The sequence below is a fragment of the Pipistrellus kuhlii genome, unplaced genomic scaffold (genome assembly GCF_014108245.1).
Source record: "Pipistrellus kuhlii isolate mPipKuh1 unplaced genomic scaffold, mPipKuh1.p scaffold_m20_p_6, whole genome shotgun sequence".
NCBI classification, from domain to species: domain Eukaryota; kingdom Metazoa; phylum Chordata; class Mammalia; order Chiroptera; family Vespertilionidae; genus Pipistrellus; species Pipistrellus kuhlii.
The window spans coordinates 59,263,612-59,288,639 of NW_023425562.1; the positions used below are offsets into that span (position 1 = coordinate 59,263,612).

General features: G+C 37.7%; 1 protein-coding gene and 1 long non-coding RNA gene across 6 annotated transcripts in view; one reads left to right on the plus strand and one right to left on the minus strand.

Annotated features, from left to right (window-relative positions):
• MCM8 (minichromosome maintenance 8 homologous recombination repair factor) overlaps positions 1 to 21,399 on the plus strand; it is a 38,749-nt gene extending 17,350 nt beyond the window's left edge. For 4 of the 5 annotated variants that reach the window (XM_045574259.1, XM_045574258.1, XM_036419484.2 and 1 more), the window contains 9 exons: positions 1,161 to 1,191; positions 1,830 to 1,970; positions 5,444 to 5,585; positions 10,172 to 10,367; positions 12,832 to 13,051; positions 13,958 to 14,167; positions 16,112 to 16,188; positions 19,409 to 19,598; positions 21,101 to 21,399. In XM_045574259.1, the coding sequence (XP_045430215.1) occupies positions 1,161 to 1,191; positions 1,830 to 1,970; positions 5,444 to 5,585; positions 10,172 to 10,367; positions 12,832 to 13,051; positions 13,958 to 14,167; positions 16,112 to 16,188; positions 19,409 to 19,598; positions 21,101 to 21,193 (1,300 nt within the window). In that variant the 3' untranslated portion in view covers positions 21,194 to 21,399. The remainder of the gene's footprint in view (positions 1 to 1,160; positions 1,192 to 1,829; positions 1,971 to 5,443; positions 5,586 to 10,171; positions 10,368 to 12,831; positions 13,052 to 13,957; positions 14,168 to 16,111; positions 16,189 to 19,408; positions 19,599 to 21,100) is intronic. The other variant, XM_045574260.1, reaches the window with a different exon arrangement.
• LOC118708296 lies at positions 2,831 to 23,950 on the minus strand. The gene is made up of 4 exons (XR_004984525.2): positions 23,117 to 23,950; positions 22,175 to 22,187; positions 18,926 to 18,928; positions 2,831 to 2,843 (listed from the first exon to the last, which is right to left on the minus strand). It is a non-coding gene; the product is annotated as an uncharacterized LOC118708296 (long non-coding RNA).
• Positions 23,951 to 25,028: the final 1,078 nt, after the last annotated feature.

Sequence of the window (25,028 nt, forward strand, 5' to 3'; positions counted from 1 at the left end):
CTTTCACTCAAGTTAAGTAGTTGTGTCCAAGATAGTAGAACTGAAAATAGTTACTTTCTGGCCCTTTAAGAAAAGGCCCTTTGTTGCCAGGTTAACAAATGGAAAGACCATCCTCCGATGGAAAAGGCAGTAGAAGGTTAAGTTTTAGTTTAGGTTTCTTTAGAAGCAATAATATTATTTGGGAAGCAGTTTATTTGGGAGGTGATCTCCAAATATACTGGTGGACTGGGAAGTGAGACAGAAAAAGGATGGCAGTCAGTATGTGGTGCTGTGCCTCAATGAACAGATTATTACTAGCACCCAGGGCTTATTCCTCCTGAGGCTTCTGGGGCACTAGACTGTGTAGAACTCAGTATTTTTCCATCCAAGGTTCTGCTCCTGGGAATATTAGGTAACCCAGCTTGCCCAGCCTGTCTGCAGCCAGAGAAAGCCCTTCGACAGACAGGTGCTGGTATGTGGTAGGAAGCCAGCAGTGATTATGCAGGAGCATGCTGACCAGTAGTGCCAAGGGATATGGCAGGACACCGACAGCCGTGTTTACATGTAGTAAAAAGGATAATATCCACTGTTTACTCTTGAGTGTATCTCTTCCACCTGGTTTGGTTATTTTGTTTCTTGTTTGTACAATGAGTAAGTATAAATATACTTCTTTATATTCATATATGATTTTGCATTCTCTGATCATTTGACTTGAACTGAAAAAAATGAAATTTTATCTAGTCTTAAAATTTGTGTTCAGTTCACCTTTTTGTCTCCTTTCAGTGAATTGGCTGCACAAGTCTAAAGATGTCTATTCACATAAAATACAAAATAATTCATGTCCTAAAGTGGAAGACCATGATTATGGTGCATTTTAAAGGCTAGTAATGTAAAATGATCAATAGTATATTTGGTGACTTTAAAATACTTTACAAGTATTCTTCCTTACTCTGGCACAATATTTAAGCATTTTTTCCTTTATAGATTAATTAAGAATTTTGAGAAATTTATTGAATATTAGAATAACATGTATTGAGTTGTTTGGGGGGTGTACATTTTTCATTTTTATCTTTTTTTTTTTTAAATAAAACATGTAGTAAGTTAAGCAAGCTTCAAAGAAAATCTTATAATAGATCAATGAAGGGGAAGTTAGAATTTATGAGTTGTATTCTGTTTTTCAGCTCGCTTTGCCCTGTCATTTTTGGCCATGAAGTAAGTATTTTACTTCATCTTTGCTAAAAAAATATATATAAAGTTAGCAAAAATCCTATATAATAAAGAGCTAATATGCTAATTAGACTGCATGGTGGACCAACCTTCTGGAACAACCAGTGGGCGGGGCCACGAGGCAGTGGGGGCCTCGAACTATAAAGACTTTATTAAAAAATAGCTAATTTCTGCTGGCCAGTTGCTCATATTTCAATATGAGTCATTATTCTCCATAAATGAATGTTGTGATGGGAAAACTACAACCCCTTGTAGAAAAAAGCTACTTACCAATTAGAGTTAATAGGATGGGCTTTCTTTAAACTGACTCTGGACAGTTAAAACAGAAACTTAACAAGTATTTCTTAGTTTTGTGGCATGAATTCATGCCTTCCTTGCAAGATAGGTCTTCACTTAGGAACTTTTAAGATACTGCTCGATTTTTATGCTTTCTATTTTTTGCTTTTTTAATCAGATACATTATAATAGTTCATATTAGACCTACTTTTCTTAGGGAAAAAAGTTCAGTCATGTTTTAAAAGAAAACCCCTAAATAAATAAATGTTGTAAATGTAAGAGGAGTAGTGTCCCTTTTGCTAGTCATCTTTATGTTCTTATTTTTTTTCCCTTTCTTCACATTTGAGCTCGTTAAAGCAGGGTTGGCATTAGCACTCTTTGGAGGAAGCCAGAAATACGCAGATGACAAAAACAGAATTCCAATTCGGGGAGATCCACATGTCCTTATTGTTGGAGATCCAGGCTTGGGAAAAAGTCAGATGCTACAGGTAGGATTATATGTAGGATGCTACAAATAATAACTTAATATTTTACCTTTTGCTTAGTATACACATGAATAATTCACAAATGAATTTGCTCAAAGCATGTCGTATTTGTGTTCCAGATGATACATTTGGTGATATAAGTGAATTGTGATTTGTGTGAGTAATATATAACTTGTGTCTGACCATCTTTTCAAATTGAGCCAGTCTTCTGTCTCCCAGGCTGCATAGGCATGCTGGTCTATTGAGATGTCAACTGTTGTAAAACATAAGCCATTTCCCAAACCCCCCTTTTTTTTTATTCAGTATCACTTTGCTAGTCTTTATTGTTTAAAAATAAAGCAGGGTTGCCCATTCTCTCTTCACAGAGCTACATAAATAGTATATTGGGCTTTAAGAATAATCAGGTGCCATTACTACCCTGGTTGCAAGGCTGGTGGGGTCCCTTAGAGTTTAGGAGGTGCATGCTGGGTCCTTTGTCTTAAGGCTTTTCTCTCTCCTGCAAGTGTGAATTTCAGGGGAGGACTCAGAGGAGAGTTTCAACAAAATATTCACCAGTTTTCTAGGTGTGCTGGCACATCCTCAGTTGGCGGTGTACAGGAGGCAGCTGATCATCGATGTTTCTATGTCATCGATGTTTCTAACTTTCTATCCCTCTCTCTTTCTGTAAAAAATCAATAAAATATATTTTAAAAAAATTTTTTAGCCGAAACCGGTTTGGCTTAATGGATAGAGCGTCGGCCTGCGGACTGAAAGGTCCCGGGTTCGATTCCAGTCAAGGGCACGTACCTTGGTTGCGGGCACATCCCCAGTGGGGGGTGTGCAAGAGGCAGCTGGTCTCTGTTTCTCTCTCGTCGACGTTTCTAACTCTCTTTCCCTCTCAATTCCTCTCTTTGTAAAATCAATAAAAATATATTTAAAAAAAAATTTTTTTAATCTGTCATTTTATCCATGTTTCAATATTTTTTTGCTTTTGACTAACTGGGCATATATATTTTTAATTTTGTACCAAGCCCTTGCTACAAGTCTGGCACAGAGCACAGAGTACCTAGCCAGAATGTGGATATAAAAGGTAGAAGTGGTGATCCAAATTGTTACACTTTCTTTTCCATCTCTTGTAGCATTTTGTGTGTGTATGATTTTTTAATTAGTATATTATAGGTGGAAGCCTGGTTTAACCTCCACAGGGTGTGATTATCTCTACAGATCATTTAATTTCTGCATTTTGTTTACAGTATATAAAATGTCATTTTTCATTTTTTATTGATAAAATATGTCTTGGACAGATCGATAATGGTTCCAAAATACAGTAAATGGCACTGAAAATGTTTTCATACTAAGAAATGGCACCGCACATTTTTCATGTTTTTTGAACCTGAGAATAATGCCTTTAAAACCCCTGGCTCAATTTAAAAATAGAAGATGTAATATTAGTGGAAATTAAGTGTTGTAAATAATGGAGGGTATCATATATAAGTCTGCTAGTCCCACTAAGCCAGGATTTTTATAAAAATTAGGCTATTTCCTAAAAAAAATTAAAAATGGAACTCTCATTTGACCCAATAATCCTACTCCTAAGACTATATCCCAAGAAATCAGAAAGGATATATGCACTCTTATGTTCATTGCAGCACAATTTACAATAGCTAAGATTTGGAAACAGCCTAAGTGTCCATCAGCTGATGAGTGGATTAGGAAACTGTGATACATCTGCACAATGGAATACTATGCTCCAGTAAAAAAGAAGGAACTCTTACCATTTGCAAAACAGGGAGAGACCTGGAAAGCATCATGGCTAAGCAAAATAAGCCAGTCGGAGAAAGATAAATATCATATGATCTCACAATTTTGTGGAATATAATGAACATCATAAACTGATGAACAAAATAGAGCCAGAGCCGAAACCGGTTTGGCTCAGTGGTAGAGCTTCGATCTGCGAAGTGAAAGGTCCCAGGTTCGATTCTGGTCAAGGGCATGTACATGGTTGCGGGCACATCCCCAGTAGGGGATGTGCAAGAGGCAGCTTGTCAATGTTTCTCTCTCATCGACGTTTCTAGCTCGCTCGCTCTCTCCCTTCCTCTCTGTAAAAAATCAATAAAATATATTTTTTTTAAAATAGAGCCAGAGGGAGAAAAATCCTATATAATAAAGAGCTAATATGCTAATTAGATCAAACAGCAGAACGACCATTTGAATGATCTTTTGGACAAAGCCGGGGCTGCAAGGGCCGAGCCCCTTGCCCGGATTTTGTGCATCAGGCCTCTAGTATTCTAAAATATCACAGAAATAATCCTGTTATTTGCAGATTTTTAATGTTTCCTACAACTTTTGTGATACCATACTATGTTAGTACAATTTGGCAATATTATACTTAAAATTCTTTTATTCTTGATACATTAATATTTATTGCATTAAATATATGTGAGATCATTTTTCTTGAATAATTGGTATTAATTGCATGTAACGTTATTTAGAATCACTTTTCTTGAGATATTAATGTTTATTGCATATAACATATTTAAGGTAGTTTTTCTTGAAATATTAAGGTTTATTGCATGTAACATTATTATATTTAAAATCGTTTTTCTTGAAATAAAAAAAAAAGCTAACACTAACAGTTATGAGTCAGTTACTTTATATTTTTAATCTCTTTTTCCTCTGACCATTTAGTAAACTGTCCTATTCAGACTAACATATAAGGAATTACAAGTAATAAAAGTAATTATAGCTGCTGTTTATAAGCTAAGCACCATAGGTATTGGGTCATGTACTGCACAAGTCCAGATCACACTGACATTGGTGTCCTGGGAGTTGTACAGTACAGAGCCATGTAAAGTGGCTTTGAATTGAGCACTTACTGTATACCAGGTACCAGGTTAAGTACCTTAACATACATATAATTTATTCCTCAGGACAGTATATGATAAAACCTAAGGAAGCTGAAGCTCTGAGATGTTTTAGAGCAACACACCCGGTACATGGTAGAGTCAGGATTAAAATGGGTCTGCTTGACTGGAGGTCCATGGTTTTAATTGTAGTGCTATTTGACTACTTTTTTGAACTGCCAGAGATTGTTTACTCAGAAGGCAGGCATCATTGAGCCATTTTATTACTTAATATTTAAAGAAGCATTGGATCCTTTGAGATTAAAATTGGTACTCAAATTTTTGCTAGTTGAACTTGAAAATGAAACATAAAATGGAATGTATATCCACATGACCACAGACATCAGAATTAGGCTGCTTGTATTTGATTGACTCCTGACATCACACCTTCATAGCTGTGTGAGTTACTCTCTCTACAGACTTGGGTTTCTGCATCAATAGATGGGGATGCAATAATAATCTTCCTCTTGCCACAGTGGTAAAAATTGTATGGTAAAGTTCTTAGGAGAATACATGGCATGTAATTAACATTTGTGAGCAATTACTTTTAGCTATTTACTTTCTCTGATTCTCTTAAACTTTTTGTTTCCTCAGGCAGTGTGCAACGTTGCTCCACGTGGTGTGTATGTTTGTGGTAATACCACAACCACCTCTGGATTGACTGTAACTCTTTCAAAAGACAGTTCCTCAGGAGATTTTGCTTTGGAAGCGGGTGCTCTGGTTCTTGGTGATCAAGGTAAGAAACCAAAAATAATAATAATTCTGGGCTTGTTTGTGGTTTTTTAGTCACTTTCTTTATATTCTGTTCAAGAGGCATTTGTATAGCACTGACCCAATCAGGGTGTTGAGAATGCGTGCCAGAAAGATTTGACTAATGGTTTATAAGAAATCCAATTAGAAGGCTAAGTAAGAACGAATCTTCAATTGAGCTTTGTTACCTAAATTTCTCTTTATGATGCTTTAACCTGTTCGAAAAACATGTTCCTATGAATTTGTCAGGATGTGTCCAGATTCCAGTCCAGTTAAAGTCATTTATGCCGCCGATACGGGTTTGGCTCAGTGGATAGAGCGTTGGCCTGCGGACTGAGAGGTCCTGGATTCGATTCCAGTCAAGGGCATGTACCTTGGGTTGCTGGCACATCCCCCGGCAGGAGGTGTGTAGGTGGCAGCTGATTGATCTTTCTCTCTCATCAATGTTTCTAACTCTCTATCCCTCACCCTTCCTCTCTGTAAGAAAATCAATAAGATATATATATATATTTTAAAAGTCATTTATTCCTTCCAGTTTGCCAGTGACCTCCACATTTCTAAATCCAGTATCCATGAGCCATGTTTGGCACTGCTGATCACTGCCTCCTTCAGGAAATGATACATCTGCTGGTTTCTAGGACACTGCACTCTTCTGGTTTTCTTTCTTCATTTACTTTTCCTTCTCCGTCTTGTTCTTCATCTCTCTAACCTCTTAGCTGGTTGGCACCAGCTTAGCTTTTGTTCTTTTTTTTTTTTTTTTTTTTTTTTTTTTTTGGTCTATACTTAGTTTCATGGTGATCTTATTCTAGTCTCATGGCTTTACTTATCTATATGCTGAAAATTTCCACATTTATATTTATTCTCCCCTGAACTCCTGTCACTATGCAATATTTCTACAACTCTCTCAATCTTAACATGTCCAAAACCAAGATCCTGCTCTTCCTCTTCAAATCTATTATTTTTACAGTCTTCATTTCAATAAGTGACAATTCCATTCTTCTAGTTGCTCATATCAGAAGAGCATCTTTGACTTTTCTCATACCCATATCCAAAATGTCAGCAAATCCTGTAGGCTCATCTTCCAAATACGGCTGACTCTTGAATAACATGGTTTAAACTGCATGGGTCCACTTATAAGTGATTTTTTTCCCCCCAATAAATACATACAGTACTGTAAACATATTTTCCTTATTTTCTTAATAAATTTCCTTTTCTGCCAAAACTGGTTTGGCTCAGTGGATAGAGCGCCGGCCTGCGGACTGGAAGGTCCCAGGTTCGATTCCGGTCAAGGGCATGTACCTTGGTTGCGGGCACATCCCCAGTGGCGGGGGGGGGGGGGGGGGGGGGGGGGGGGTGTGTAAGAGGCAGCTGATTGATGATTCTCTCTCATTGATGTTTCTAACTATCTATCCCTCTCTCTTCCACTCTTAAAAAACAAATAAAATATATATTTTAAATAAATAAATAAAAATTTCCTTTTCTTTAATTTTATTGTAAGAATACAGTATATAATACATATAATACACAAAATATGTTAATCAACTCTTTTTGCTATCGGTTAGGCTTCTGTTCAACAGTAGGCTATTAGTAGTTAAATTTGAGGAAGAGTCAAAAATTATATGCGGATTTCTGGCTGCACAGGGATCCATCACCCCTACCCCTGAGTTGTTCAAGGGTCAACTATATATTAAATAGCCAACCTTTTCTCCATTGCTACTACCCTGATCCAAGGCACCATCACCTCTCACATGGATTACTGTAATCTCCTCTCGGCATGCCTATGACTAGCCTTGCCCTTCCTATTTTTAAGAAGGCAGGGAAATCCTATTAAAACTTAGATCACTTTATTCTTTTGTTCAAAAATATCCAGTAACTCCCTGTCTCATTTAGTGAAAGCCTAAGTATTGGTAGTGTTCCAGGGTCATTCACATTCTGGCCTCCCATTACCTCTTCTGCCTCATTACCTTCTACTTCCCTCTTACTTCCTCTTTTCCAGCTATAGTGGCCTCCTTGATATGCCATACCAAGCACATCACAGTCCTGCATCAGAACCTTTGTGTTTGCTCCTTTCTTTGTATGAAACGGTCTTACACCAGATATGTCTGCAAGGCTTGTTCCCTTTCCTCCCTTAATTTTTTTCTCAAATGTCCTGATCCCAACAGGCCTTCCCTATATACCATATTTTAAATTCTAATCCTCACTGCCATCATCAGATCTTGTTTTCTTTACCCTACTCTACCTTTTCTTTCTGTAACACTTACTACCTTCTAATATACTATAGGGCTTATTTTTTCTTTTATTTTTAAAAATATATTTTATTGATTTTGTACAGAGAGGAAGGGAGAGAGATAGCGAGTTAGAAACATCGATGAGAGAGAGTCATCGATCAGCTGCCTCTTGCACACCCCCTACCGGGGATGTGCCCACAACCAAGGTACATGCCCTTGACCGGAATCGAACCCAGGACCTTTCAGTCCCTAAGCCGACGCTCTATCCACTGAGCCAAACCGGTTTCGGCTATAGGGTTTATTTTTTTATAGTCTGGCTCCCTACACCAAGTGATTGTAGGCTTTACAAGGGCAAGTAATTTTGTCTTTTTAGTGCTTTATCCCACATGCCTAGAACATAATAAGGTATATAGAAGGGATTTATAAATACTTGCTCATTAGAAGTGACAGTATTTTTGCCAATCACCAGGTGAGGAAAATAAATAAGAAAAGGGTACTCATTGTGAAACTGTCAAAACTTTCCATTAATTACAAATTGGGGGTGATATTGAGTTTAGTTATACAGATAGCCAATATAATTTAAGATGTGGAATAGGTAGAGAAGCCAAACACTATGATGTTGCCCTGGCAGTTCAGTTGGTTTGATCATTGTCCTGTTGCAAGTTTGATCTCAGTCAGGGCACATATAAGAATCATCCAATGGATGCATGGAATCTCTCTCTCTTCCTCCTCTCCTTTTTTACCTCTCCCTCCCCCCTCCCTTTCCCTCTCCCTCTTTAAAATCAATAAATTAGCCGAAACCGGTTTGGCTCAGCGGTAGAGCGTCGGTCTACGGACTGAAAGGTCCCAGGTTCGATTTTGGTCAAGGGCATGTACATTGGTTGCTGGCACATCCCCAGTAGGGGGTGTGCAAGAGGCAGCTGGTCGATGTTTCTCTCTCATCGATGTTTCTAGCTCTTTATCTCTCCCTTCCTCTCTGTAAAAAAATCAATAAAATATATATATTAAAATCAATAAATTAAAAAGTAGCATTTTTAAAATACAAAGGAATATTAGTCACAGAGCTCAGATCCTAAAAGCAAACACAACTATATTTGTTTCCCTGTAAGTATTCAGTAAAGATATTTTTGTACAAAAATATCTTTACTGAACACTTACAGGAAAAAAAGGAGAGGTAGGATGTTTTGTAATATTTTCTTTTTTCAATATCTAATGAAATAGATCATTTTTTTAAAAGCAATAAGATTTAATAATTGTAGCCATAGAAAAGAGAAAGTATAAAATTTTCAAAGTTAAATGCTTTAAAACCAGGGATCAGTGAACTTTAATCCACAGGTCAACCTAGCCTTTACCCTGTTTTAGTATAGTCTATATCTAAAAATGGGTGTTTTACTTTTAAAGGAAAATCCAAGAATATGTAACAGGCTCACAAAATATAAAATATTTACATCTGCCCCTTTACAGAAAAAGTTTGCCAAGTCATGCTTTAAAACTTTGAAAAGTGGCAGTCAGAGTAGCAGGTTGACTTTGTTTCTGCACTGTCCCGTTTCCTGAGGCACTGTATTAGTAATATTGAGAATATCCAGTAATACCATCAACTCCAGAGAGGCATGGACTGAGCTCTGAGCTGGCATGCTTACTTGGTCGTAAGTAAGGGGTTTAACCACAGCAGCATCCTCTGGAGATGTTCACCTAAAGGATGTTCAGAGTATGGGCAGGAAGGGAGGAAAAATATTACAAGGTAATGTTTAAGGATCTCCAGTAACATATGAATCAGCTATAATATACCTGGCACATAAAATGCCTTCAGTCAGTGGTAGGTCTTCACATTTTGTTTAAAGAGGTTAAGTGATTTCCTTATTACTGAGAACTGCATTAGGACTTTTGACTTTATTACTCTTTTCTTTCCAAATTATGCTGCTCTACTATTCCCAAAAAACCCAGCTCAAAAATCACTTTTTTCTTAAAAACTTTCCAGATTTCCCTTCCTCTTTTAACCTCCTCCCACCCCCCCACAAAACATCTTGTATAATTATAGTTGAAGTATACTATCTTGAATATGTATATATCTTAAAAGTCTCACCTGTTAGATTTAAGTCTTTAAGCTTCTTGAGGGTCACTTTCATATGTTCTTCATTTTTGTAATCCTCATAAAATAGCGCTTTCTCTATGGAAAATGCCAAATGAGAAAATATTACATAAGAGTAAGTTAAATAAGACATTTTATTTGCTGTAAAAAAAAAAAAATCAGGAATTCTTTATCGTATGACTCTATAATTTTTCCTGCTGGAAAAGGTGGAAATATTTTTTATTGTGGAATAATATTATTTTACTGTGATTACAGGTATTTGTGGAATAGATGAATTTGATAAGATGGGAAATCAACATCAAGCCTTGTTAGAAGCCATGGAACAGCAAAGTATTAGTCTTGCTAAGGCTGGCATGGTGTGTAGCCTTCCTGCAAGAACTTCCATTATTGCTGCTGCAAATCCAGTTGGAGGACATTATAATAAAGCCAAAACAGTCTCTGAGAATTTAAAGTAAGTCTCTTTAATACATTTAATCCCTACGAATCAGTATGAAAAATACAATTGAATGTATATTGGATAGTTCACAGACATTACAGATTTCCAGTAAAGGATTGTGGCTCACTTGTCCCATGCACCAAAAGGTTGCTGGTTTGATTCCTAATCAGCACAAGCCAGAGTTGTTGGCTTGATCCCCAGCATGCAGGAGGCAGCCAATTGATGTTCTGCTTTCACATTGATGTTTCTCTTTCTCTCTCCCTCTCCCTCCATCAATAAAAATATATTAAATAAAAATATGTTTGAACATTACAGATTTAAACAGTGAAGAACTATTGATATTTTCCACATTGGCAAACATTTTATACTAGAGGCCTGGTACACAAAATTTGTGCAGGTGGGGAGGGGGTGTCCCCTCAGCCCAGCCTATACCCTCCAACCTGGGACTCCTCGGGGGATGTCCAACTGCCTCTCGCAGTCCAGAATCCCTGGCTCCTAACTGCTCGCCTGCCTGATCTCCCTTAACCCCTCTGCTGCCTGCCTGATCATCCCTAGCCACCTCTGCCTGCCTGATTGCCCCTAACCACCTTTGCCTGTCTACCTGATCACCCTTAACTGCTCCCCTATTGGCCTGATTGCTCCTAACTGCCTCACCTCGCACCCAGAACCCAGGATTCTCTCCTCTAGCTGGTTGCAGGCACCTGGGAACCGGGCTTCCCTCCTTCTGGCCAGCCACAGGCACCCAGGACCCTGGCCGGCTTTGCCTGGGCCAGCTATAGCCGCAGGGGACTGTGGGGCAGGCGGCTTGTCCCTCTCCCAGGCCGCAGCCTGGTTAGTCCCTATTCCTCTCTCCCCAGTGTTGAGTTTCTGAGCTGTTATGACATGAGGGCATGATGAACATTTGCATATCAGCTCTTTATTATATAGAATATTAATAATCATTACTGGCAAGGAGATGGAAAATTTAGCATTTTGAAAGACAATTTAGCATGTTTATCTCTATTTTAAATGTACGCATTGTTCATGCAAATTCTTTTAGGAATTATAATCACAAGAATAGTGATACAAGTCCACAAAGATATGGGGGTACAGGGTGGGTGTTACGGTATTGTTGAACACTGCCAAAGATTGGAAACAAAATGCTCATTGATAGGGAACTAGTGAAACTATATAATAATATGTACAGTGTCTAATGAGAATGAAAGGAGCGTTCTAAATAATGATAAGGAAATATATCTATGCTTTACTGTTAAGTGAAAAGAGCACAATATATACTCATATATAGTACGATCCCACTTTATTCCAAAAACAATATTTATATCTGTTTGCACATATGCTTTCTCTTCTGATTTGTTTGTACAAGTTGAACAAATGTATAGGAAGGAGAAAGTAGACTGAAGTGATGCAAAAGGGAGAAAAAGACAAAAGCATGCCTCATATGAAAAACTGGAACCTTAAATTCTTGGTGGGGGAGGGGAGTTAATTTTCTAATGTTTATTAATGTAATTATTACCTTTGATATAGAAATGGTACACAGTAAAATACATAATTGTATGGTGAGATTCTAGGTATTTTTATATCACCACCACAAAAAAGTCAATTTATTAGTTTTTCTTGGTAAAATAATTAAGTGCTTTATTGGAAAGATTAGAAGGATCCAACTGAACAAGATTCCAGGTTTAGACATATATTATAGGTTTTAATGTACCACAAACCTGCTTTGGGATGTTGGTGAAATTTGTTAATCACTCTGGAATTCACTTTTCTTAACTCAGAGGAGTTATCTCATTGGTGGATTCAGAGAAGGTGATTAAGTAGTATGTAGCATTTTTATTGTAATGACTAACTAGATGCTTATTTAAGGGAAAATGGGCTTGTCCTGGCCGAATAGCTCAGTTGTTTAGAGTGTTGTCCCGATGTGAGAAGGTTGTGGGTTCAATTTCCACTCATGGCACATAAAAGATGCAACCAATGAATGCATAAATAAGTAGAACAAATAAGTGTCTCACTCTCAAAATATCAATAAATAAAAAAGAAAAGAAAAAAAATGGACTTTTTGCTTCTAAATGGGCATATGTACTCTGAGTAACTTAATGGGTTGGTGAAGCATCAGATAATAAAAGGAACTCCTTAACTAGATACCTCTACTGTGTCATACAGCATTTTAGCATAAATATCCAAAGATCCTAGATCATGGGTAATAATATAGAACATACACAGTTCAGTGGGTTGGCTGGTGGGAGAGAGGGCCATGTGTTCAATCTACCAGAGGGCAGTGTATACAAAACTGCACATATTCAAAGGCACGTGGCCAGTGTCTCTGGAGTTGGCAGCTGTGTTATCCAAAAGCTATTGCTTGTTTCTATAATCTAAAACCTTTTTTAAGTTCTACATGGAACTTAAGTAATAAATAAGTTTTCTAGGCTTTGAATTCATTTTTATTTCAATCATTGTTTCTTCTTTTTTTACGCCTTTTTAGAATGGGGAGTGCCCTGCTATCCAGATTTGATTTGGTCTTTATCCTGTTAGACACCCCAAATGAAGATCATGATCACTTACTCTCTGAACATGTAATTGCAATAAGAGCTGGAAAGCAGAGAACTGTTAGTAGTGCCACAGTAGCTCGTCTGAATAGTCAAGATTCAAATACCTCTGTACTTGAAGTGGTTTCTGATAAACCATTATCAGAAAGACTGAAGGTACAAATGCTTCTTAATCATTCAGTTCACTTCTGTTTGAATGTCAGAGTTCAGTGTGTTACTGTAGAGCAGTAATATATAAACTTTCATATCATAAACATATTTTATATTATAACTAGAGGTGCGGTGTACAAAATTTGTGCATGGTGGGGGGGTCCTCTCAGCCCAGCCTGCACCCTCTCCAATCTGGAACCCTTCAGGGGAGATGTCTGACTGCCTCTTGCAATCTGGGACCCCTGGCTCCTAACTGCTCGCCTGCCTGATCGCCCCTAACCCCTCTGCCTGATCGCCCCTAACTGCCCCCCCCTCCAATGGCCTGGCAACCCCCAACTGCCCTCCCCTCCCCCGCCAGGCTGGTTGCCCCTCACCACCCCACTGGCCTGGTCACTCCTCACTGCCCCTCTGCTGGCGTGGTTGCCCCTCACTGTGACCCCTGCCAGCCTGGTCACCCCACACAGCCTGCTGTTCGGTCGTTTGGTCGCCTCTCACTGCCCCCCCTCCCCTTGCTGGCCTGGTTGCCTCACGTGGCTCACTGCTCAGTCATTTGGTCATCCCTCACTAACCTTCCTGCCGGCCAGGTCGCCCCACGCAGCCCACTGCTCAGTCATTTGATCACCCCTCACTAACTCTCCTGACAGCCTCGTCGTCCCCCCATGCCGCCTGTTCAGTCGTCCCTTTGGTGGTTTTGTTTGCAGTGGTCGCTTAGACTTTTATATAGATAGATACTAGGGTTTATGTAAACTTTATTAGAAATAATCTATATTAACTAGACCAAGAGCTAGAACTACAGTGTGTTTGGCTTACTTGAATTCTTAAATTTTATATTTATCTAAATAAGTTACTTTAATTGAAAGATTTTAGTTGCTACTTTGTCCTTGTAATTTGGGCCTTTTTGTCATGTGTTAGGTGGTTGCTGGAGAAACAATAGATCCAATTCCCCACCAACTATTGAGAAAGTACATTGGTTACGCTCGTCAGTATGTCTCTCCAAGGCTATCCACAGAAGCTGCTCAGATTCTTCAAGATTTTTACCTTGAGCTCCGGAAACAAAGCCAGCGTTTAAATAGCACACCAATCACTACTAGACAGCTGGAATCTCTGATTCGATTAACGGAGGTTTGTTTAAGCTGATATTTTTTTAACTTAAGGAAGGGGAGATAGGAGTAATACGGTTTCTCTCAATTTTCTATGATTGATTTGGTTTTTCTTTTTACAGGAACGTATTAGAAATAGATAAAGTTTTGAAAAAAAAATAGATATTTTCTTGACTTTAGAGAGGGAGAGGGGAAGGGAGAAGGAGAGGGAGTGAGAGATAGAAATATCAATGATGAGCAAATCATTGATAGGCTGCCTTCTTCACAGCCCCCCAATGGGGATCGAACCTACAGCCCAGCCCCGGCATGTGCCCTGGCTGGGAATCGAACTGTTACCTCCTGGCTTACAGATCAACACTCCACCTTTGAGCCACACTAGCCAAGCATGCAACCTTTTTTTTTTAATGACACTTAGGAAACTCTGTAGTGTGAAAAGTGGTTAGGTTAACTGAAGATGTTGAGATTTACATCTTCAGTTAGGTTGAATATTTGAGAACATGGAATGTGTCAAATACCTTGAGTATTTATTTGGTTTGATACACGACAGGTCCATAGGATAGTGCCCATTTTCCTAATATTAATAACATCTATTCACAGCTATGGAATGCTAAGAAGATTCTGGCAGTTAAAATTAGTTGAGTCAGGGTTTGGGCTTTTTGCTTCTAAAATCTTACCAACTCCTCTTTGTTATTTTAACACAGTGGTCGGCAAACTGGCTCGTGAGCCACATGTGGCTCTTTGGCCCGTTAAGTGTGGCTCTTCCACAAAATACCACGGCCTGGGCGAGTCTATTTTGAAGAAATTGAAGAAGTTTAAGTTTAAAAAATTTGACTCTCAAAAGAAATTTCAATCACTGTACTGTTGATATTTGGCTCTGTTGACTAATGGGTTGCGACCACTGTTTTAACAGATTGGTTAGGTATGACTTCCTGAAAGTAAAAGGCAAGGAAAATGCTGAAACCGGTTTGGCTCAGTTGTAGAGCATCGGTCTGCGGACTGAAGGATCCCAGGTTCGATTCAGGTCAAGGGCATGTACATTGGTTGCGGGCACATCCCCTGTGGTGGGTGTGCAGGAGGCAGCTGGTCGATGTTTCTCTCTCATCAACGTTTCTAGCTCTCTATCTCTCCCCCTTCCTTTCTGTAAAAAATCAATAAGATATATTTTTTAAAAATAAATAAATTAAATTAAAGGCAAGGAAAAACCAAGTATATTTCATAATCAAATCTTCTGAAATGAACACTCAAAAAGATACATTAGTAGATAAAAATAAATTTTAATCCATATTTTAGTATATGTTCTGCCAAAGTGAGCACTAATTTATATTTTAAATGAGTGATTATTTTCATACTCAAGTTTTCAAATCGCTTTTTAAAAATTCTGACTTTCATATTATAGTTCCCTTCCTCAAAAGTCAATTTTTGTATAAAATAAACAAAATCTGAAGATATAACTATACCTGTTCAAAAAATGTTAAATATATATGGTGTCCCCAAAAATTGTATTCACACTTTGAATGATAATAAAACCAATATTTATTAACATACAGTTGATTTTCAATGTTTAAAAGAATCTACAGAAATGAATTATTTCTTTTTTATCAGTGCCTGTTTTCAAACTGATGACTGTTCTCGTTCAGACACTGTTGATAATTCGAACTAATGGAATTGCAAACATCAAGAATCATTTTGTTTGGTATTTGTGTGTACTATGCATTTCCTGGACTCTTGCTGGTTTTGTACCATAAACTTTATCTTTTATCTATCCCCATAAAAAAAAAAAAAAAATCCAGTGGCTTTTCAGGATAAATTTTTTTTGTTCAAAGCTTATTCTGGTTTCACCCATCATTTCAAATCAATTAAACGTGAAAAGGAGGGAAAGTTAAATGTTATCAGCTGTTAAAGTGCATATACATTTGGGTGGGGGAGACCATATATTTATATTTTGTTATCTGAAAATGGTTCACAGGCACGAGCACGGTTGGAATTGAGAGAGCAAGCAACAAAAGAAGATGCTGAAGATATAGTAGAAATTATGAAATATAGGTAAGATTAAAATTTTTAATGTTTTAGCCAAAGCCGGTTTGGCTCAGTGGTAGAGCGTCAGTCTGTGGACTGAAAGGTCCCGGGTTCGATTCCAGACAAGGGCATGTACATTGGTTGCGGGCACATCCCCGGTAGGGGGTGTGCAAGAGGCAGCTGGTCGATGTTTCTCTCTCATTGACGTTTCTGGCTCTCTCTCTCTCCCTTCCTCTCTGTAAAAAATGAATAAAATATATTAAAAAAAATTTTTTAATGTTTTAAATTAAGTACCAGTCAGCTTTCCATCTTAAATATAGATTTTAATTAGGCCAAGTAAAGTTGTTTATTTAGCCCATTGGATCACTTTTTTCTCTGAACAAACTATATTTTCTTGGTTTAAAACTTGTGTAAGTAATCTTGACACTAAAAAAATTTTTTTGAATGGGTAATACATTCACATAGTTCTAAAGTCATTTCAAAAATACATAGTTAGAGAAGACTTGCTCCCATCCTATTTACCATTTACCCATCCTTTACCAAAACACCTATTACTTTTTTTGTAAATAGCATTTGAGTTACACTGTTCTGTATCTTTTTTTTTTAATTGACATTATATCTCAAGATCTTTTCCTATTAGGACATAGAGAATTCTTTTAATAGCTAAATAGTATTCTATTATTTAGATACATCATAGTTTAAGTAGTCCCCCATTGCTAGATAAATGAATATCCTTTAATCCTTTTCCTTTTACAATTTTGCAAAGAGTAATCTCTGTAAGACACTTAATATGTGGGTAAGTGTATACCTGTATGAGAAATTCTCAGAAATGATATTTCTGGGTCCAAGTATAAATAGATACTTTAGGATGTTAACAAATATTGTTAAATTTTATGCTTTGTATTTTATATGGTTTGGTAGATCATGATTCTTGCAAGGTGAAAAAGAAAAAAATATTATCTTTTAACTGATTGTATGTCTACCGAAGACAGTGGTCGGCAAACCTCGGCTCAAGAGCCTTATGCGGCTCTTTTCCCCTTGAGTGTGGCTCTTCCACAAAATACTACAGCCTAGGCGAGTCTATTTTGAAGAAGTGGCATTAGAAGTTGTTTAAGTTTAAAAAATTTGGCTTTCAAAAGAAATGTCAGTCGTTGATATCAATGATACTGTTGATATTTGGCTCTGTTGACTAATGAGTTTGCCGACCACTGACCTAAGACATTAATTATTATTATTATTATTATTATTATTTTAATTTTTTAAAATTAAATTATTATCTGTGTACATATTTTAACATTGTCCCTCTCTCCCACAAATACCCTCCCTCCCCAGAGTTTTGTGTCCATTGGTTGTACTTATATGCATGTATACAAGTCCTTCGGTTGATCTCTTATCTTCCCCAGATCTTCCTATCCTCCCCGCTGTAATTTGACAATCTGCTTGTTGCTTTACTGTCTTTATATCTGTCTTTTGGTTCATCAGTTTATAATGTTCTTTAATATCCATAAATGAGTGAGGTCATGTGGTATTTCTCTTTCATTGACTTGCTTATTTCACTCAGCATGATATTCTCCAATTCTATCCAGGTTGCTGCAAATGATGAGAATTCCTTATTTTTTAAAATATATTTGTATTGATTTCAGAGAGGAAGGGAGAGGAAGAGAGAGAGAAACATCAATGACGAGAGCCTCCTGCAAGTCCCAACCTGGGGATTGAGCCCACAACCTGGCATGTGCCTTGAGTGGGAATTGAACTATGACCTCCTGGTTCATAGGTTGGCACTAAACCACTGAGCCATGTCATCTGGGCAGACATAGATTATTTTTACTCAATAAAAGCAAAAGCTTATTTTAGATTTTTTTTTTCAGTTAAGCATTTTTAATAGGTTCACACATTCATATGCTTCTAAAGTTTAAAAAGCATACAGTGGAAAAAGCTTGCTCTTACTGTTTACCAGTTACCTATTTCTTCCTTCTTTTGCCCCAGTAGTGGCAACATTATCTTTTGTGTTGTGTCTTTCAAATATAAAATACCCAGTAGAACTCGGTGTATTCTTTTTCCCTCTTTATGGAGAAAAGATAACATGCCATACACATTCTATACCTTGCTTTTTTATTTACAGTGCACCTTGGAATTCATTCCATACCAGTGCCTAAAGAGCTTCCTTTTATTTTTATTTTTTTGAAAATGCATTATATTCCCTTGTGTGTGTATAATAATTTAGAAATTGTTCTTTTTAATATGCTCTCGTAGCAAATTATATATAAATCTGTTAAGAATATACTTTTCCAAGGCTAAAACTATATTAACTTAAAGATGAAATTACTGTGTTAAGTAATTTCTATTTGAAAGTAAATAGATTACCCCCCAACACACACACACACACACACACACACACACACACACACACACTCCACCCAAGAGCCCCTGTTCTGGGGCTTGCTTGGAGTCAGAACCAGGTGACATTGCCTCGCTGTTCCCCTGGCTCTGAGTGAAAGTGGTACAGCATAGCTGGAAGAGCATGGGCTTTAGAGTCAGACCTGAAGCTACACAGTTAAACTCTGCTTCTCAGTCTCCTTTTGTGTAAACACACCACGAGCGCAGGTGCTGAGGTAGCATGCAGTGAAGCTATATAAAGTGACAAATATGGTTCTGGTACATTAGTGGACACTGTCAGTTGACACTGTGCTTATGACAAATAGCACTAGCTTTGATGATATTAAGATGAGACTGAGCAGACCTCCTTTTCTCTGACCTATATCACACACTAAAGGTTTCAAAAACTGGCAGATCTCACATCAGTCTTCTATGCCTTCCATCTAAATTTTCTCTTAGCTCTACGCTGCAGATTCTTCCTTTCCTCATAGGGAGAGAGTTTACTGGTTGTCTCTTCATTCCTCGGCTGGTACTGGCCTGTCCGTGGGGGCCACTCTGTTCCCTCTGCCACTAGAAGCATGCTATAGGTGTAGAAGGGCACCCATGCTGCCTCCTGAAGGTCTAAGCCTTAACCTCCAATTTCTTTCTTGCCCTCTAGGCAAGAAGTTCTTAAAAATGGTAATGGTCCAAAATATTTTAGTCTCAGCCAATGCTATAGTGAATATCATAGTGGCCACTCAATAAATACATGTTTAAATCTCTGCTGCATGAGGCCTTATGATAATTTCACATTTTTCTTATAATCTGGAGGTCTGGATGATCTATAGCCATGCCACCTTGAGTAACCTTGTTTTTCCTCCTCTCCCATAAGCATGCTGGGAACTTACTCTGATGAATTTGGGAACCTGGATTTTGAGCGATCCCAGCATGGTTCTGGAATGAGCAATAGGTCAACAGCAAAAAGATTTATTTCTGCTCTCAACAACATTGCTGAAAGAACTTACAATAATTTATTTCAATTTCATCAACTTCGGCAGATTGCCAGAGAACTAAACATTCAGGTATGATAAGCCAAATACTTAATTTTTTTTTATAATAATGTCAGCAGATCTTTATTAATGTATAATGGAACTTTTAAAATATCAAAGTATTTGGGTTAAAAGGATGGAATAGGCACCCTGGCCAGTTACTCAGTGGTCAGAGCATCAGCCCTCAGACTGAAGAGTTGCAGGCTCAATTCTTGGTCAAGGGCATGTAGGTTGCAGGTTCAGTTCAACCAGTTGATGTCTCTCTCACATCCATGTTTCTCTCTTTCATTCTCTCTCTAAAAATCATGGGACAAAATATCCCTTTGGCAAGGATTAAAAAAAAAAAGAATGGAATAGGCATTTTGGAAAACAAAAACAAAAAGAAGCTTGTTTTCTTAAGTTATGAAACTAGCTGTGTATAGCTTTAAAGAAAGTTTTTATCTTTACCTTCTTTTTGAAGGTTTTTCAATATCATGATAGTTACTGGAAAACGTTTTTCGGACAATCCCTTGTGGACAAGTGATCTTAATATCTTTGAACCTCAGTTTCTTCATTTGTTAAATTGACATGGTTCCACCTGCTCTACGAATGGAAAAGTTTAGTGAAAAGGATGTAGGAAGACTTTTTTGTTTATTATTTTATTTGTTTTTGTTAATTATCACCTGAGGATATTTTTTTCCATTCATTTTTCTTACAGAGTGGAGGGGAGGAAAGAGAAACATTGATGTGAGAGAGACACATCAGTTGGTTGCCTCCCATTTGCTCCGCAACCAGGGCTGGCCTACTTTCTAATCATTTAGCAACACTGGCTAGGGTTATTTTTTAATTTTATTTTTAATTATAGATGACATATCATATTCATTCAACATTTATATACCTTACAAAGTGATCAGCACAATAAATCTAGTCACCATACAGAGTTATCTTATTGACTCTATTCCCTGTGCTATACATCACATCCCTATGACTTATTTTATAACTAGAAGTTTATACTTATTAATCTCCTTCCCCTTTTCTGCCATGTAACACAATTTATATGTAAAATTGCCTTCTTAATTTCAAAAGTTAGACAAAATTTTTTTGAACGCAAAGCTAAAACAAATATAAAAGATTCCCTGCATTATAGAATCTAAAGTTCATATGTAGACAGTTTTATCTATAAGTACAAATAATTTTATTTTCCTAAGAAACTTGACAATTGTACATTTGCTTTTGAGAGATTTTTAAAAATCATATTTTGGCTGAAACTGGTTTGGCTCAGTGGATAGAGCGTCAGCCTGCGGACTGAGGGGTCCCGGGTTCGATTCCGGTCAAGGGCATGTACCTTGGTTGCGAGCACATCCCCAGTGGGGGGTGTGCAGGAGGCAGCTGATCGATGACTCTCTCATTGATGTTTCTAACTCTCTGTCTTCCTTCCTCTCTGTAAAAAATCAATAAAATATATTTTTTAAAAATAAAAATAAAATCATATTTTGCACTTTACTTAGTGGTCTCTTTTTGTTTTGTTTGGGCTAACTCTTGATGTTTTTTTCCAGGTTGCTGATTTTGAAAATTTCATTGGATCACTAAATGAGCAAGGTTACCTCTTGAAAAAAGGCCCCAAGGTTTACCAACTTCAAACTGTGTAAAAAGACTACCAACCTAGGACCTCCTGGGTTAATTAGCATTTTAAAGCCATCTCAAGAATGGAGAATATGCAGAAAAAAATAACTGTTCTGAAAAATGACATCCCAAAAGTAATATAACGAGAAAAAAGTATTGAACTAATTTAAAAAGTGATAGTCATTTGTTAATTCTCACAATTTCTTCTGTAGGTTATAAAGAATTTTTTAATCTCAATGATGCAATTATAATTTATTTATAGTATTTTTTATATAATTATACAATTATAATTTATTTATAGTTTTTCTTTTTTTTTAATTAAATTTACTGGGGTGACATTGACTTCTTTTAGTATTATATTTCATAGGTGTTTTTGTGTGTGTGTGTATGTGTGTGTGTTTTGTTTTGTTTTTGTTACTCCTCACCCAACAGTATTTTTCCCATGGATTTTTTTAGAGAGAGTGGAAAGGAGGGAAAGAATGGGAGAAAGAGTAACATTGATGTGAGACACATCTATTGGATGCCTCCCAAAAGGGCTGGGGATTGAATATGCTACCCAGGCATGTGCCTTTGACTGGATATCGAATCCGGGACCCTTCAGTGCTTGGGCCAGTGATCTAACCACTGAACATCACCAGCCAGGCTATTGCATACTAAATGTCCACTTGGGGAAGCATTCACAGTTACTTTTTAAAATCCTGCCACCTCCCACCTGCGCACACCGTATGCACTATAAGTTACACTTTTTTTTTTTTTTCAAGTTTGGTATTAATTTTATTCTATTTTTTGTATAACTTTAAATAAAGTTTTATTTCTTTTTTTTTTTTTAATATATTTTATTGATATTTTACAGAGAGGAGGAAGGGAGAGAGAGATAGAGCTAGAAACATCAATGAGAGAGAAACATCAACCAGCTGCCTCTTGCACACCCCCTACTGGGGATGTGCCCGCAACCCAGGTACATGCCCTTCACCGGAATCGAACCTGGGACCTTTCAGTCCGCATACCGACGCTCTACCACTGAGCCAAACCGGTTTTGGCTAAAGTTTTATTTCTAGAGGCCTCAGGAAATGGTAGACGTCATAGGACAGTCTCTCTTCTCAGGAAAATAAAGTTGCATATATTTTGATACGTGTTTATCCTAGAGAGGAAAACTGCAATTTACATTAACAATACTATTCAAGATCCTTACATCAGACTAAAAACCAGTCTACATTATAGATTTTAGTCCTTTGTTCAGGTGCCCGGACAGAATCCAAAAGCTGTCTAGCTTCAGTGAAGATGGATGACAGGCATCTGGCATGGAAGAAGGAAGGAATGCAATCCCCTAGAATGGTGGTGGTTCTCTTTTTAAGTCATCTCTGTAGGAAGGTGCTGGGCAGGCATTGCCACAGCAGCTGGTACAGGAGAACCTACTGTCTCAGGTTCAGGCGGAAACAGTTTTGCTTAGAATGCTAGATGGCCAAACTTCAGCCTGTGGTCCAGTGCAACTCTTGCCTCACTTGTCAAGAGTGAAAAGTTAGTCTGTTAGAAGAACCAACTGGAATCACACCACCTTTGGTACCTCATGCTCATTGTTAGGGAAAGATTAACTTTGAATTTTCTGAGCTGTTAATTCCTAGGGACTGCTTTATTCCTCCCAAAAGACTATAGGTGAAATAATCCTCAAAGGCTGAAAGCTAAAACCTACCAGTCCTGCAGAAGAGCAGCTGACCTGCTATCCCACCCAAAGCTCAGCCTGAGGTCTATTTCAGTGAAGGCAGGAGCTGTGCTTCTCAAAGCAGAGAAGCGATTTAAGAGCAGAAAGATAGAGGAAAACTACAAAAGAATTATCTTTTTTTTTTCTTCTTTTTTCTTTTTTTTTTTGTGCCGAAACCCGGGAACAAAAAGAATTATCTTGATACAAACTTATCCCATAGTGTGAGGGAGAGGGCAAAGAACCCAGTGACATTTTGCTTATCCAGCAATTTCTGTCTCTGTGGTGACCAACTCCTTCCCATTCCATAGGGTCTTGAACTACTCAGGGAACTCATTAAAGTGTCCGTCTTCTGAAGGAATGAGGACATTCATCTCAGAAGATTTGGCACTGTCTCATAATCCAAGGAATTCTAACTCAGGTAAACATGGCAGCCATCTGTTTTGTTATGGAAATGGTTGGCATTTTACCCATTACCTGAACTTTGACATCTCTACTATTATCTCCACAATGCCCAGCATATCATCGAATACCAGACTGAGTTTCTTATAGTGAGCTACTGTAATGGAGTTAATTTTGCCTTTGATTTGCAAAGTCGTGTTGACACTTATATATGTAGCCATCTGTTTTATCTTTGTCATCACCTGCTTTTGGAACACTGTCTCCATATCCATAGTGCATGTCAGAGGCATGGGACACTGCCTTCAGGTGGCCTACCTCCCTCTCCCAACTTTCTACCAGATTTTGCATGTCAGCCAAAACGTACCATCTCAGGACTGTCAACAGCCTTTCTCCACTTCCCTACAGTTACTTTTTAATGTTTGAATAGTTCTGACACACACAAAAAATGAATTTATCTTTCAAAAATAAACTGAAACTAAGTTTCAATTTATTTAGCTTAACATTTTAGTTATTGATAAATTTTTAAGATGTATTATTTTTATTACTAAAGATAAACATGTGCCTATCCTATATAATAAAGAGGTAATATGCAAATTTGACTCTCATGTCCTCACACAAGATAACCACCCCCATGTGGTCAAAGATGGCTGCCACAAGATGGCCAGCAGGGGAGGGTGGTTGTGGGCAATCAGGCCAGCAGGAGAGGGCAGTTGGGGGGCACCAGGCCTGCAGGGAAGGACAATTAGGGGCAACCAGGCTGGCAAGGGAGGGCAATTGGGCTGACAAGGGAGCAGTTAGGCATTGATCAGGCTGGCAGGCACATGAGCAGTTGGGAGCCAGCCGTGTGAAATTGTGAAAGGGATGTCCGACTGTTGGTTTAGGCCTGATTCCACAACTGGTTAGACATCCCCCAAGGAGTCCTAGATTGGAGAGGATGCATGATGGGCTGAGGGACATACCACACCTCCCAGTGCATGAATTTTGTGCACCAAGCCTCTAAGTTTTAAATAAATAACTATGCAAGGCTTATATTAAAACCTTTATTTCTACATTCCCTAATTTTTTGCTGAATTTCAACTGTGCTCCTATTTAAATCCATTTTTCTAAAGACATGCTAGTATTGCCCTAACTGGTTTGGTTCAGTGAATAGAGTGTCAGCCTGTGGACTGAAGGGTCCCAGGTTCGATTCCAGTCAAAGGCATGTACCTTGGTTGCAAGCAAATCCCCAATAGGTGGTGTGCAAGAGGCAGCTGATTGATGTTTCTAACTTTATATCCCTCTTCCTTCCTCTCTGTAAAAAATCAATGAAGTATATTTTAAAAAAATAAAGACATGCTAGTATTGCTAATTCTTAAGTTTTTGGTTTTAAAAATTAACTTTTGACTACAGAAGGTCAGAATGTTAAGTACTTTTTTGTACATATTTATATACTTGCCAATTTCTAATTTTGTAGTATCTCACAATTTTGTTAAATGTATATTCTGCCTTTGCATTATGACAAATACTATTCATTTCCTTATATTTTTTGTTTTCTCTAGAATAACTGGATTTTTAACTACTTAATTTTCTATGAACCTCCCACTAATTTGACCTAAGGCTCCACTGCAAGTCTAAGTCTCTTCTTAGAATGTACAACTCAAATACTGTGTCTCTCTTGGAAACTTTTCTCCTGGAATTCTTTGGTCTTTTCCAGTCAGAACTACACAACTATCATCTTGGGACTTCTCATTTTCTCTCCCATTTGCTGGCTCCTGTGTCTTTTC